This window comes from Amblyraja radiata, chromosome 7 (genome assembly GCF_010909765.2).
Source record: "Amblyraja radiata isolate CabotCenter1 chromosome 7, sAmbRad1.1.pri, whole genome shotgun sequence".
NCBI lineage: Eukaryota > Metazoa > Chordata > Chondrichthyes > Rajiformes > Rajidae > Amblyraja > Amblyraja radiata.
Window position 1 is genome coordinate 37,992,339 of NC_045962.1, and position 15,216 is coordinate 38,007,554.

General features: G+C 44.3%; 1 protein-coding gene across 1 annotated transcript in view; it reads right to left on the bottom strand.

The window, feature by feature from the left end:
- Positions 1-5,968: 5,968 nt before the first annotated feature.
- The window catches only part of lss (lanosterol synthase), a 62,083-nt gene continuing 52,835 nt past the window's right edge, over positions 5,969-15,216 (bottom strand). The window contains exons 20-22 of the mRNA XM_033024215.1: positions 13,449-13,619; positions 12,568-12,646; positions 5,969-8,117 (exon numbers count right to left, since the gene is read on the bottom strand). Of these exons, the coding sequence (XP_032880106.1) occupies positions 7,980-8,117; positions 12,568-12,646; positions 13,449-13,619 (388 nt within the window). The 3' untranslated portion in view covers positions 5,969-7,979. The remainder of the gene's footprint in view (positions 8,118-12,567; positions 12,647-13,448; positions 13,620-15,216) is intronic.

Sequence of the window (15,216 nt, forward strand, 5' to 3'; positions counted from 1 at the left end):
TTTGGTCCCGCGCCAGCCAGAACACCACGGCCGGGCGGGAGACTATTCAGATGGGGCCGTCGACTTTTGACAAGTCGAAAACGGCAGGAGGTGGGGTGGAACGACGTTCCCCCGTAGCGACAATTTAAACCAGGACCTGCAGGTAAGAGCTGCGGTCTTTTTGTGTTTTCCCATGCTGATTACAGGTGGAGAAACCAACGGGCTGCGACAAAGCTGGTGGGCTAGCAGCAGCCAGCGGCACTTGAATCACCTATAATGGGATCAGCTGTGCCCGATGTCGCCTCCGCACCGGCCAGATCCACTCCGCGGCCGGGCGGTAAGGCGAGACAAAAAACAAACAAGGTCGTGGACTCAGAGGAGTCCGACTTTGAACAACCGCGGGCGGCCAGCGACCGTGAGCACTGGAGCCGGATGGAGCGGTGTGTGGAGCATTTGCTCCAACGTGAGATGGAGTCGGGTCACAGTGGGCCCTATGATAAACCCACAGCAGTACCTCTTGAAGGGCTGCACAGTGCTTCTACCTCATCAGAGGGGAGCACTGCGGGTCAGTTCTGGGCTGACCTGGAAGACGGGTCCGCAGAAGGAAAGACAAGTGTGCAAGGGGTGCAGGAACGAAAGAATCTACTGGACATGGTGTCCAATTTCATACAGCCAGACCAGACTGGTAAAAATCTGGAGCCAAAGCTAGCTGCCAGTATAGACTATATGTCTCTAAACCAGTTACAAGAACAGGCTGTACTGGACACCACGTCAAGACACCTAGCACCCCTACGCACTCACCAGCAGAACAAGAATGACTGGTGAAAGCTCGAAGGCCCGATACTCAAAACATGAGTCTTATTTAGGCCATGGCCCAGGCCGGCCTTCTTGGAAGATGCGCGGACCTCCAACGCCAACCAAACCACAAATCCAGACACCAGCGCAACAACAGCAGTGAAGAACCTACAAAAAGAAGTAAACCTGCCACTGGTAACTATGGAGGTAGGTGGGTCTGGTTCCCTACAAAATACAGGGAGCATGGAGGTTGGTGGGAGATTACACTCTTTTCTGAATGCATGGAGCATGCTAACAACCGATACTACACCTTAAGCAGTATCCAGGGATATACAATAGAGTTTATACACAAGTATAGCCCTCCAGTTCAACATATACCGAACCGAATGTTCGTGCTTTCTGATAAAGAAAAATCAGAAGTGCAAGCTGAACTGGAGCGGCTTTACGTAAAAGGTGTAATTGAGCAAACTCAACACGAACCATTAGAATCCGTGTCCAATATATTTACCAAAAACAAAAAAGATGGTGGTTGTCGCATCATCATAGATCTGACAAAATTGAATACATTTGTACAATATATTCACTTCAAAATGGAAACCTTTGTTACTGCTAAACAATTAATTTCCAAAGGTTACTTCATGGCCAGCATCGATTTAAAAGATGCTTACTATTCAGTGCCTATATGAGGTGACCACAGATGTTACTTAAAATTCTACTGGATGGAACAACACTGGCAGTCTAAAGCACTGCCAAATGGATTATCATCAGCCCCCAGGCTGTTCACAAAAATTTTGAGACCAGCCCTAGCGTTTCTACGGAAACGAAAACACATGGTCATGGCATATTTAGATGACATACTCATTGTGGGCAAAACTTTGGAATTGGCCAAACAAACCGTAACAGCCACAAAACAGTTATTTGAAAAACTGGGATTTATTATCCATCCAGTTAAATCTAAACTAACGCCTTCCACTACTATGGACTATTTGGGGTTCACCATTGACTCAGTTCACATGTCGGTGACTCTGCCTAAGGGAAAGGCTAGAGATTTAATAGAGGCTTGCAATAACCTCATTGACATCAGCAAACCATCCATCAGATTGGTAGCAAAAGTAATTGGCAAAATGGTGGCTGCCTTTCCAGCCACACAATTTGGACCTCTACATTACCAAAACGTACAGAGAGCAAAAATACAAGCACTCAAAATCAATGCAGGTCACTTTGACAGACCTATGAAACTACCAATCAAGGCTAAAATGGAACTAAAATGGTGGATAGATAACATCTGGCTTTGTTCCAATCTAATCATTGTCAGTAACCCTTCCATGGTACTACAAACTGATGCCAGTGCACTTGGGTGGGGAGCCACCAATACCATCACCAGCTGTGGAGGTAGATGGACTGCTCAGGAGGCATCATTATTACTCACACTGGGCATAAACTACCCGGAAATGTTGGGTGCATTCCATGGCCTAAAGTCATATTGTACTGGGTCATATCACCAGCATGTTAGACTACAGATAGACAATACCACCGTAGTAGCATACATTAATCACATGCATGGAAACAAATCGACATCATGTGACAATCTGGCTAATACAATTTGGCAATGGTGTATCCAGAGAGATATTTGGATATCAGCCACTTACCTACCAGGAAGACTAAATTTAGTGGCAGACACCAGGTCACGCAAATTTAATGAAAACACCGAATGGATGTTGAATAAAAAAGTATTTGCTGATATTACAGCAAGATATGGAACACCAGATATCGATCTATTCGCATCCAGACTTAACCACCAGTTAGCAAATTATGTTTCATGGGAACCAGACCCTGGGGCAGTGGCGACAGATGCATTTTCGTTGCATTGGGGGAAATTGTTTATTTACGCATTCCCTCCTTTCTGCCTCATCAGTCGGGTATTAAGGAAAATACAACAAGACTCTGCGTCTGGTATTTTGGTAGTACCCGATTGGCCTACTCAACCATGGTTCCCAGTGGTACTAAACATGGTATTAGAACCATGTATCACCATCCCACATAGACCAGATTTATTGCTACATCCCGTAACAAGGGATAGCCACCCATGCCATAACCATTTGAACTTATTAATTTGTAGAGTTTAAAAACACCTCTACTACAACTGGGACTGACGGACCGAACAGTGAACATGATCTCGGCGGCCCAAAGACAGTCAACCAAAAAACAGTATCTGGTCTATATCAGGAAGTGGGAGATGCATTGTCACAAAAACAACATCATCCACAGAGACATGAACATCCCGTCTGTTCTGGAATATCTGGCAGACCTCCACTATGATGAGGGGCGCAGTTACAGTGCCATCAACTGCGCCAGAAGTGCCCTATCGACTTACCTATGGCAGGGGACAGAGCATTACTCTGTTGGGACTCACCCACTGGTAACAAAACTTATGAGGGGAATTTTTAATACTAATCCCCCTAGAACCAGGTACTCCCAAATATGGGATGTAAGTATTGTCCTGAAGATACTCAGGAATTGGTCTCCAGCAACAGCTCTGTCCCTACACAGACTGACATTAAAAACAGTCATGCTAATGGCATTGGTCACGGCACAGAGGGTACAGTCACTGCATAAACTAAGACTGGACAACATGACTTCCTCAACTGAAAATATTACGTTTCATATCTATGAATTAGTAAAGCAGAACAGACAGGGATCAGCAGGCCTCAATATACAATTTAGGTCATACCCAACAGATGACCGTCTCTGTATAGTAAGACATTTGTCGTTATACATGGAGAAAACGAAAATCATAAGAGGCAATGAGAAGGCACTTCTGGTCAGCCACAAGCAACCACACAAAAGAGTGACGGTCCAGACCATCTCAAGATGGCTGAAACAGGTGCTAACACAGGCTGGGGTGGTTACTAATATTTTAAAATCTCATTCCAACAGGGCTGCAGCTACATCGGCAGCAATACAGTTGGATGTTATATGGTTATTATATGGTTATATGGTTATATGATGTACCAATGAACCAAATCCTCAAGGCAGCAGGATGGTCAGGGGAAAAAACATTCCAACTATTTTACAACCAACCAGCAATTAAATCTGGAACGTTTGCAGAAACAATTTTAAGTTTTGTAAATTAATTTAAACCCATAAAAAGGGGTTATAATTTAGTGTTAATAAATTTTATGATTTCAATGTCGAATTCATGTCCAAATTATGTTAACACAATTCCTCCTACAGTCATCAAGGCAGACGTGATGCATGGACTCGTTTCCACGGCATGAAATCACAGAGCTTTAAAATCTTCACGTAGTCACTCACGTGACTCCGAAGTAAAATAGTAAGATTAAACGAGAATTTACCAGTTTGAAGTTTGATCTGTATTTTATGAGGAGTTACGATGAGGGATTATGTGCCCTCCGCTCCCACCCTTGATCATATACTAAACTGGTATCTCTTCTCTAATCTTACTATGTTTAGTCATTACAGTTATCTGTGATTTCACACCGCTGCTTTGAAGAATGACACGCATGCGTCCTGGCGGGCTTCTTCACGTAATCCCTCATCGTAACTCCTCATAAAATACAGATCAAACTTCAAACTGGTAAGTTCTCGTTTAATCTTACTATTAAATAATGCCCCTCACCTTTAGCCTATGCCCTCTGGTTACTAATTCCCCTACCCTGGGTAAAATACTCTGTGCATTCAAACTATCTATTGCAGTCATGATTTTGTCAATATTGATATTGAGGGAAGGTGTTGGCTTGAAACCACACTCGTAAGCCTTATCTCCTATTTATACCCTGTCTCGTAATTGTTTGAGCTGTGGACTATTATAGTGATATCGTCATCATTGCTGCCAATTTTCCATATAGTCCATCTCTTTCTCCATCAAGAACCTGCAGTAATTTCTGATAACCATCTTCGATATATATACCATGCACTTTGGTGTTATCTGCAAACCTACGAATCATGCCGTCTACATTCTTATCCAAATCGTTGATATAAGCCACAAACAGCAATTGCCCCAGCGCCAATCCCTGAAGCACGCAAGGCACAGGTCTTCAGTCTGAAAAACAACCTTCACCATTACCCTGTTTCCTTCCATGAAGCCAATTCTCTATCCAGTCAGCTAGCCTAGATCCCATGTAATCCAACCTTCCAGAACAGCCTATCATGAGGAACCAGCAAATGCCTCGAAGTTCATATAGACAACGTCTATGACTTTGCCCTCATCAACCTTTGTGGTTACTTATTCAAAATACAAAAAATTAATATATATATATATATATCTTATCTTGCAGAATACTCTCTAGAAGCTTGCCTACCACAGATGTTAGGCTCACCGGTCTAGAGTTCCCAGGCTTATCCTTGCAGCCCCTCATAGAGGTACATTAGCCGCCGTCCAATCATCCGGCACCACACCCATATCTAATGATGATTCATTTATCTCAGCCAGGGTGCTTGTAATTTCATCTCTAGCTTCCCACAATGTCCTCGAATGTATCTGATCAGGCCTGGGAGATTTGTCTACCTTCATATGCCTTTGGATGTTCAGACAGGTTTCAGAACAGGAGGTGGATGATGATTAGTATTCAATGGACTCCACTTAACAAAACCATATAAATATTTCTGCAAAGCCGCATCTGTTCTTGAACGTTATCAAACCAAATCCTGCTCACTGCTTCCCCACCTTCACATGGTGCAGCAAAATGTATACATGCTGTATCCTCACAGGTCAACATTCTTGAACATAGAGAAATTTGGGCAATTGGCCGCCCCTACACACTGGTTCAGTTTGCCCAGTTGGCAGTTCATCATTGATGAATTCTGAGTTCCCACCCTACCTATTGAGTAAATTGTTTCAGAGATGGGAAACATCTTACTCCAAGAAAACAATGACAGAAATTTGGCATTAGCTGTGGATTGAGAGAGGTAGCTCTATCATTAAAAGTAGCAACTGCAGATGGCAGATTATTGAATGTGTAAATGAGCAACTTCCTCGGGATTGATGGCCTCAAATGAAATGTTGCTTGGTAATAAATACCAGTGCACCAGCCTGAATGCATGGCAATTACTTAGTTTCACATTAACCCAGAACAGGGGTAAATTGTTATAGAGAGTTAAAAAAGTTATTGTTTAATTAATTAATCCGATCTTAAATGAATAAATCAATAATTGTGAGTTAGGTGAACCACAATACCTTTCCTTCATTTAATATATTTAGAGGTTGAAGTGAATTCCAAAGCTGACAGAAAACTATGATGGTTCACGCACTGATACATACAGCTTAAATAAACCCAACTTGCAAATACATGATCAGTATGAACGCACGTATAAAACAACACATTGTGAACCATGTCCTTATTGTTCTCTTGCTCCAAAAATTTCCTTTTCACCCCATCTTCCAGAATGGCTGGCCATTTGCCATGAAATAAATGGAAAAAAGGTCTTGAAGGTCAATATCCACTGAACTTTTTCATCCTTGGACATATAATACAATACAGTCAATAGAATGTAATCAAGATTCATCTATATGCACCTGGTAAAGCCCATAGCGCTATGTTTAAAGCCCATAGCGCTCCAGCTGGTAGCGCTAATTTTAGAACCTATAACGCTGTAGTCGACAGCTCTTTGTTTAAATTCCCACGCGTTAAACTGACAGCGCTCTGTTTAAACCTGGAGCGGGACAGGCAGCCTGGAGAGAAGAAATGGGTGACGTTTCTGGTCGAGACCCTTTTTCAGACTGAACTGAACTCCGTATATAAAATCCGTATTTAACAACGCAAAACCGTACATCCGTATTTTAATCACATTTCCGTACAGAATACGGAAAATCCATACTACTTGGCAGCTCTGGGGAACAGTTGTTATTGGGTACATCAACAGATGACATGTGGAAGAAGTTTAAAGGCCAGCTGATCAAAGTGCAGTGTCAGCATATTCCAGTAAGAAGGTTGGATAAAGATGGGAAGGTGGGGAACCGTGGATGACCAAGGTTGGTAAGGAAGAAAAAGGAAGCGTATGTCATGTTTAAGGAGGTAGCATTACACGGGGCTTATGAGGAATATTCAGTGAGTAGGAAAGAGCTCAAGCGGGCAATTAGAAGGGCCAAAAAAGGCCATGAAATGTCAGATGCATTGAGGAAAATCCCTAAGCTTTTAACTTCTCCTCACCTTCTCAACTCACCCTCAGCCCACTGTCTCCACCTCTTCCTTTCTTCTTCCCGCACCCCCGCCCACCCTCACATCAGAAGTAGGGTCTCAACCCGAAACGTTGCCTATTTCCTTCACTCCATAGATGCTGCCTCACCCGCTGAGTTTCTCCAGCATTTCTGTCTAACTTCGATTTTCCAGCATCTGCAGTTCCTTCTTAAACATTTAGGCATAAATGTAGAGGGGTTGGTGTGTAAGTTTGCTGACAACACCAAAATTGGAGGAGTTGCAGACAGTGAGGAATGCTGTCAGAAGGTATAGTGCAATATAGGTCAGCTGCAGAAATGGGTGAATATAAGAAGAGAGTATACAGTTAATGGCAAGATCCATAACATCATTGGGATCTTGGATTTCAAATTCATAGCTCACTGAAGGTGGTAGCACTGGACATAGGTCTCTCGTTAGGTCACATCTGGAATAATATGTGCAGTTTTGGTCACTCCATTTCAGGAAAGATGTGGAGGCTTTGGAGAGCATGCAGAGGAGGTTTACTGGATGCTGGCTGGATTAGAGGGTTTCAGCTACAGAGTTGGGTGGCCTTGGATTGTTTTCTCTATAATATCAGAGCTTGATAGAGCTATATAAAATTATGAGTGGAATAGATAGGGTAGTTAGATCCTTTTCTCAGTGTGTAAATGTCCAACATTAGAGTGCAAGACAATAAGGTGAGAGGGTGAAAGTTTAGTGGAGATGTGAAAGGCATGTATTTTTACACAGAATGTAGTGGGAGCCTGGAATGCATTGCCAGGGGTGGTGGTGGAGGCAACACAATAGTGGCTTGTAGAAAGAAACATGAAAGTGCAGGTAATAGAGAAATATGAATTATGTATACCCACATGTGATCACTTTAACTAGGCATCATATTCTTCACAAACATTGGGGGCCAAAGCACCGATTCCACTGTTCTATGTTCTAAAGTTAATCTGACCGCATAATTCTGTTTTCTGTGTTCCACCATCACGGTGGCTTTAGACACACTTATTGACACTTGTATCCTCAGAGGTCCAGCCTGCCGATCTCAGCACAGCCTGGGAAAATCCTAGCAAAGCGGCCGAGAGTCCATATAGGGAAGATGTTTCTGTAAGAAGTATAACTGATCGCGCAGGTCTTATTAAAAACACCGGCAATGTTCTCCTGCAGAAAAGCAAAAACAGGAGAGTAAAAGAACAAGTCTCCAAGTCAGGAAAAAAATATTTGAAATGCGAGTAGTGTTTTGAACCACCAATACCAGTAATAAAACAGAATATTTAAAATTAGAGAAGTTTGTTGCAAAAACAAATAGTGTTAATGAGACTTCAATATTCAAACTTTCTCATCAGAGCAGATAAAATGTAGATAGTCATAGCATGGAAACAGGCCCTTTGGCTCACCTTCTCCATACCACATTGGCATTCCGGACTAGTTCTATTTGTCCACAACTGGCTAATATCGATATCTAAATGCTTTCTATCCATTTATCTGTCCAAATGTATAAAGAGATGGAAAACCTGGGAGAATGAAATGGAGTACAGAAGCAAAGTGGAGATGGATGTGGGAATCTATGGGCTTGAATTGGACATTTATCGATAATCAATCTCATCTTCTGAGATGGAGGGGTCCAGAAAGGAAAAGTCAGAGACATAGAAACATAGAAAATAGGTGCAGGAGTAGGCCATTCGGCCCTTCGAGCCTGCACCGCCATTCAATATGATCATGGCTGATCATCCTACTCAGTATCCTGTACCTGCTTTCTCTCCATACCCCCTGATCCCTTTAGCCACAAGGGACACATCTAACTCCCTCTTAAATATAGCAAATGATCTGGCCTCAACTACCTTCTGTGGCAGAGAATTGCAGAGATTCACCACTCTCTGTGTGAAAAATGTTTTCCTCATCTCGGTCCTAAAAGATTTCCCCCTTATCCTTAAACTGTGACCCCTTGTTCTGGACTTCCCCAACATCGGAAACAATCTTCCTGCATCTAGCCTGTCCAACCCTTTAAGAATTTTGTACGTTTCTATAAGATCCCCCCTCAATCTTCTAAATTCTAGCGAGTACAAACCGAGTCTATCCAGTCTTTCTTCATATGAAAGTCCTGACATCCCAGGAATCAGTCTGGTGAACCTTCTCTGTACTCCCTCTATGGCAAGAATGTCTTTCCTCAGATTAGGAGACCAAAACTGTACGCAATACTCCAGGTGTGGTCTCACCAAGACCCTGTACAACTGCAGTAGAACCTCCCTGCTCCTATACTCAAATCCTTTTGCTATGAATGCTAACATACCATTCGCCTTCTTCACTGCCTGCTGCACCTGAGACTTTTGTATGCGTAGGAGGGTGGAAATTGCCAGCAAGATTTAATGATATTTTTGAGTTCTGCACAAGTCCAGCAGATTAATGCAATCAATTGCATAAGATGTGTACAAGTTCTGAAACTAGTTAACCTTTGGAATGACTCACTGAGTGACTGAGCAGATTTGAGGTATCAAATTTCCAATCTTGGCAAGCAGACTCTCAGTGTATGACGTTTACTAAACATTTATGTTATTCCATTAACAACAACATGCAACGGTGCACATGGCTTGCTGTGGCGACGGACTGCTGTTCAGAGATTTAGAGGAGCTGTAGGTGGGGGTCCTTCACCCAGAGAGATTGCCTGAGTGAATGGTTGAAGCTGGGTCACGGATGTATTTAAGAAATGAATTGAGGCGCGCTTAAATTGCTTGGGCATAGAAGGCTGTGCATCAAGTGTTGTGAATTGGGATGAATACATATTGCTGCCCAATGGTCATGTTGATGAGTTGGGCTGAGAGCTCTGCTTTCATGCTCTAAAGGCCCTGTCCCACGATGTGAGTTTACCCAAGAGCTCTCCCGAGTTTAAAAAAAATCAAACTCGTGGTAAGTACGTAGAATGTACATGGCGGGTACATTGCAGCTCGTGGATGTCTCGTAGCGGCTCGTAATGCTAACGGCAGGTACTCAGGAAATGCGGAAACTCTACAGTGTGAAAAATTTCCAAGAATAAAAAAATACTCATGATGTAGCACCACGAGTTTGATTTTTTTAAACTCTGGAGAGCTCTTGGGTAAACTCGCTTTGTGGGACAGGGGCTTTTGATTCTATGATTTATTTTTGAAGCCACCAAGTTGTGCTTTACAACTTAAAAAAGACAAAGATCTTTGGACACTGCTGGAAGAAATATTTCGAAGAACTCCTCCATTAATACTTTCCTTGACACAGATGTTCGTGACTCCAACCCACAACATGCTATCTGCTCCCGTCTATCCACCATGACGGTGTTTAGATGTTATAAGGCCAAGCAAAAACTACAAGATCTCTAGACCAAATGTTTTCCCTGCTAAAGTTTTCAAACTTGGTGGTGAGATGCTTCAGTCATGAATTCATAGCTTCATATCCCACATCTGGGAAGAAAACAGAGGTCCTGTACATGAGAACCATCTTTAAGAAAGGAGACACCTGGAAATTACAGAGTGGTCACTCTGTCACCTGTCAAGGGCCTTCTTCAATCACTTCCCAAGTCAGTGTGGACCCTGTCCCACCAGGAGGTAAATTGGACATGATCTTTACTGCGTGGTAACTCGGGGAAACACCGGAAGCAACACTATGACCATTATCCACCTTATAAAAATGTGAGTCTGTCAATCAATCAAGGAACAACCTTTGCAAACTTATCAGTGCTCAGAAATTTGCTTCCTACTGTGTCTGTCACACAACATATCGATCTAACTAACAGAAGTACCACAGATCCAATCCCAAAGTAGAGTTCAAAGGACTCGAATAATTTGGAGTCACACCGTACAATTTTAACATCCATGCAAAAACGTCACTATATCCAGATGACTGGACATCGACTGGAAATAAAGAAAATCATATCATATATCTATTGGTAGAGTGGTCCTAGGGTGACATCACTCGCAGCGCGTGGAATACAGCACGAGCAGATCCATTGTTTATATTCTAAGTTATTTGAGATTTGTAAACATTTTTATAAATAACTCAAGAAATAAAGCTCAAAATTTTCAGAATATGTAAATATGTTACCTAGGGCATCTTTTTTCGAGAAGATGTGATTATACACAAACAAATACACACACAAATAAATACATCCACATACAAGATCAGACTTTTAATAGATACTAGACCAAGTGCAGACCCGTTGGGTCTGTTTCCCTAACGGCGTTTGCGGGGGGGGGGGGGGGGGGGGGGGGGGGGGGGGGGCTGCGGCATCACACTCACATTAACCACCCCCCAAACACACAGGTGGGGGGAGGGGAGGTGAGAAGAGGGGAGGGAGGGGAGAGGAGGAGGAAGAAACGGGACAGATTTGGGAGGGAAAGGAGAGCGGGGTGGGTGAGAGAGGGGGATGGGGAGAGAGAACCCCTCCCTCCCTCCCTCCCCACTCTTCTACTTCTCTCCCCCTTCTCTCCTCCCCCCTCCCTCTCCTCACCCGTCTCCCTCTCCCATCCCTCTCTCCCCCACCCCCTTCCCTCTCTCCCCCCGCCCCCTTCCCCCTATCCCTCTGTCTGTCTTCCATCACTCCTATCCAGTCTTTATTCATATGAAAGTCCTGACATCCCAGGAATCAGTCTGGTGAGCCTTCTCTGTACTCCCTCTATGGCAAGAATTTCTTTGAGCATTGGACATTGTGACATCACACGATGGAACGTTCACCAGGGGCTGGGGGTGCTTCTATGGGTGAGAAGCCAGTATTTTTTGAAATATTGGGGGGGGGGGGGGGGGGGGGCTGCGGCATCACACTCACATTAACCACCCCCCAAACACACAGGTGGGGGGAGGGGGGTGAGAAGAGGGGAGGGAGGGGAGAGGAGGAGGAGGAAACGGGACAGATTTGGGAGAGAAAGGAGGGGGAGAGGGGTGGGGGGAGAGAAGTGGAAGAGTGGGGAGGGATTTTCGCTGTGTTCCACGCGCTGCGAGTGATGTCACACGCCCCCCGGGAACGTTTGGGAATCAGCCCTCCTCTGTGACGCCCCCCGGGCTCTGGATTGAAACCGCTGAAGTCCTTTGGTTGATGCGCGCCCCGCTCCATTCCTCCTCCTCCACTTTCGCCCCTCTCGCTCTCTCTCCCCCCCAACCCTCTCTCCCCCTCCCTTCCCCTCCACCCTCCTCGCCCTCCCTTCCCCCTTTTCCCCCCTCCCCTGCCCCCCTCTCTCCCCTTCCCCTCTCTTTCTGTCCCCCTCTCTCACTCTCTGCCCCCTCTCTCTCTCTCTCTGCCCCCCCTCTCTCTAACCCCCTCCCTCTCCCCCTCCACCCTCATCCCCTCCCCACCCTCCCTCTCCCCCCTTGCCCCCCTCCCCCTGCGTTCTGGATTGAAGCTGCTGAACTCGCAGTTGACGCCCGCCTACTCCCCCTCCTCCCTCCCCGCTCCCTATCCCCATCTTTCCCCCCTCCGTTTTCCCCCCATCTCTCTCCCCCCCTCCCTCTCTCCACCCCTCCCTCTCTCCCCCTCTCCTCCCACTCCCCCCCCCCCCCTCTCCCCACCCCCCCTCCCTCCCCGCAACCACACGTTCAGGGGACGAGAACCAACGGGTCCCACTTGGTATAGTGTATTGTGAAAGTATCTCACCTGAGGCCAATCCCCATTTGGCAACTGCTGTTCCATCAGCAATTTAATCCCTCGGTCTATTGCTCGTGTGCCAGGGTACCTAGACAGAATCGCAGAAAAAAGAACCAAACGAGATCAATGAGGCATGCAGAAATTAGTGTAAAACGGTTAGTATGTGGTTATTTCTGAGCTAGTATGATGCAGCATGCATGCAACTGGAGACTGCAGGGCAGCATCCAAATGGCAGTTTGCATAGCACTGTTACTGGCAATGTATTCTGAAGTTTAGACACAAAATGCTGGAGTAACTCAGAGGCCGAGGTAGCATCTCTGGAAAAAGGAATAGGTGACGTTTCAGGACGGTGCCCTTCCACAGACTGAATGATCTAAGGTTTTTGCTGAAGATAACAGCATTTACAGTTTCGTGTCACTATTTCAGAACGAATAGCCATTACATAGAGCATCCTGTGATGTAATTAAAGTGAAGGGGGAGATGTGATGTATTGTAATGTACTATCATTGAATGTATTAGAATGGAATTTGTGATGTATATGCAATGTAAATGCCAGTGCCCCTTGAGGCCAAAAGCAGAAGCTGGCAAATGTACCTGGGCCTCGTGACTGAGGTCAAGTGACCTTCTGGAAGTTTCAGTCATACCAGATTAAACTTATTTTACAGGGCCTTACGGAGAACATTACACATCCTAAAGTGAATTACAATGATCAGTAATATACGAACGCAAGTGTCTTAAATGTGTCTTATTTTAGGCCACAACTTCTGATGGTGTAATGAAATTGAATGAACGTTGCTCATTTCAAAGTAAATCATATTCATGATTAATGGGACATTGTTAAGAATATTTGACATTTTGTTAAATAATTTGACAGTAACCACCTGTCTCACCTGGCTGCCATTAATCCCAACACAGCCCAACAGGTATTATGAACCTGGGACCTTGCACTCTGCACATACTTCCTTTGCTTGCATGATTCAAAATCTTCACCCCAACCTCCATCTTCCATCTGTTTGGAGAGCAGGAACTCGCAGGCCCGTGTCACAGCCTTGCATGCAGCCCTTGGTCAGAAATAAAATACAGAATAAGAAATGCAATTTAGAATTGCATTGTGTCTTCTGGCTAGACATTTGGTGGCGACAATTGAAATCATGTTTTAATATTTTTTCTTCCATATTTATGGCAAAGCATCTTTACTAACGTGATTAATGTCTGAGATTTTAGCATGTTAATTCATATTCTAAACTTTGTTTCTTATACTATTGCATTAATTATAACACCTTTAATTCAGCATTCACTGCCCCTCCTCTCACATTGGTCCCGATTTACCTGACCGTACTCTCCTATCCCTTCTTAAACTTTGTCCTATTACTTCTGGAGACTTTGTACCTTTCCTGTACTCTCTTTCCCTTCAACTCCACCCATACACCTCCAATTGGGGGGGGGGGGGGGGGGGAAGTGTCACTGATGTATTAACTAAAATCAGAGAATTCACCGTTCATACCACTAGGTTGTAGGATACCCAAGTGAAATATGAGATGCATTTGCTCAAATTTACATTTGGCCTCACTCTGGCAATGGAGGACAGAAAGGTCAGTATATGAATGGGAAGGGGAGTAAAAGTGATTAATAACTGGAAGATCATTGGAGGACCGAGCCTGTGTTCTGTTCTCGCTCCTTCTCACCCCAGAACTGAGACACAAAGTTCTGCTATCGCTCCCTCTCTCCTGGTCCTCACCTTTCATCCCACCAGCCTCTGCATCCGACACATCATCCTCCGACATTTCCATCACTAGTAGTGATCCGACCACTACTTCTTACTACTTCCCATGCAGGGTATTCGCTTGGGTAGCTTACAACACAACCGTATGAACGTTGAATTCTCTAATTTTAGGTAACTTCTATAAACACTTCCCTCATGCCATCCGCTCACACCCCCCCCCCCCCCCACTCCCTTCCCCCTCTTCAAGTTAAGCCTTTCACTATTCTGTTTGTTTCAGAGGTCCCCCCTCATTCTTCCTAACTCCAGCGAGTACAGGTCCAGTGCCGACAAACACTCTTCATAATTTAAACCTACTTATTCCTGGGATCATTCTTGTAAACCTCCTCTGGACCCTCTGTAGAGCCAGCACATCCTTCCTCAGATATGGTGCCCAAAATTGCTCACAATAAGGATAATCTAGTTGCATTGTTGCTCTAATGCTGCAAATTAGAGACTTTATGCAAGATTTATCATTTGGAGAGAATTTATACTTTTTGTTTAAAGAAGCAACGAGAACATGCAATCACAAATTAATCTTTGATCTGTAAACCTCATCTTTAAACTCTCTAAATCATCAAACTCTGCTCGTCCGTATGCAATTGGATTAAATCCTCATCAGCAGACCTCAATCAGAAAGGCAGCTAATACCATCAAAGACCCACACCCCAGCAAAGCTCTAATCCCACTGCTACCATCGGGATAAAGGTAGAGGAGCCCGAGAACTGTGACCACTGGGTTCAAGACAACCTTTCCCAAACAACAATCAGGCTCATAAAACACACTGCACACCCTAATCTAAGCAACAATCTACTATGGACCTATATTAATTGTTTGGGTATTGTTGATTATTGTTATTTATTGTTGTGTTTTTGCATTAATGGGCCTGTAAAACTGTG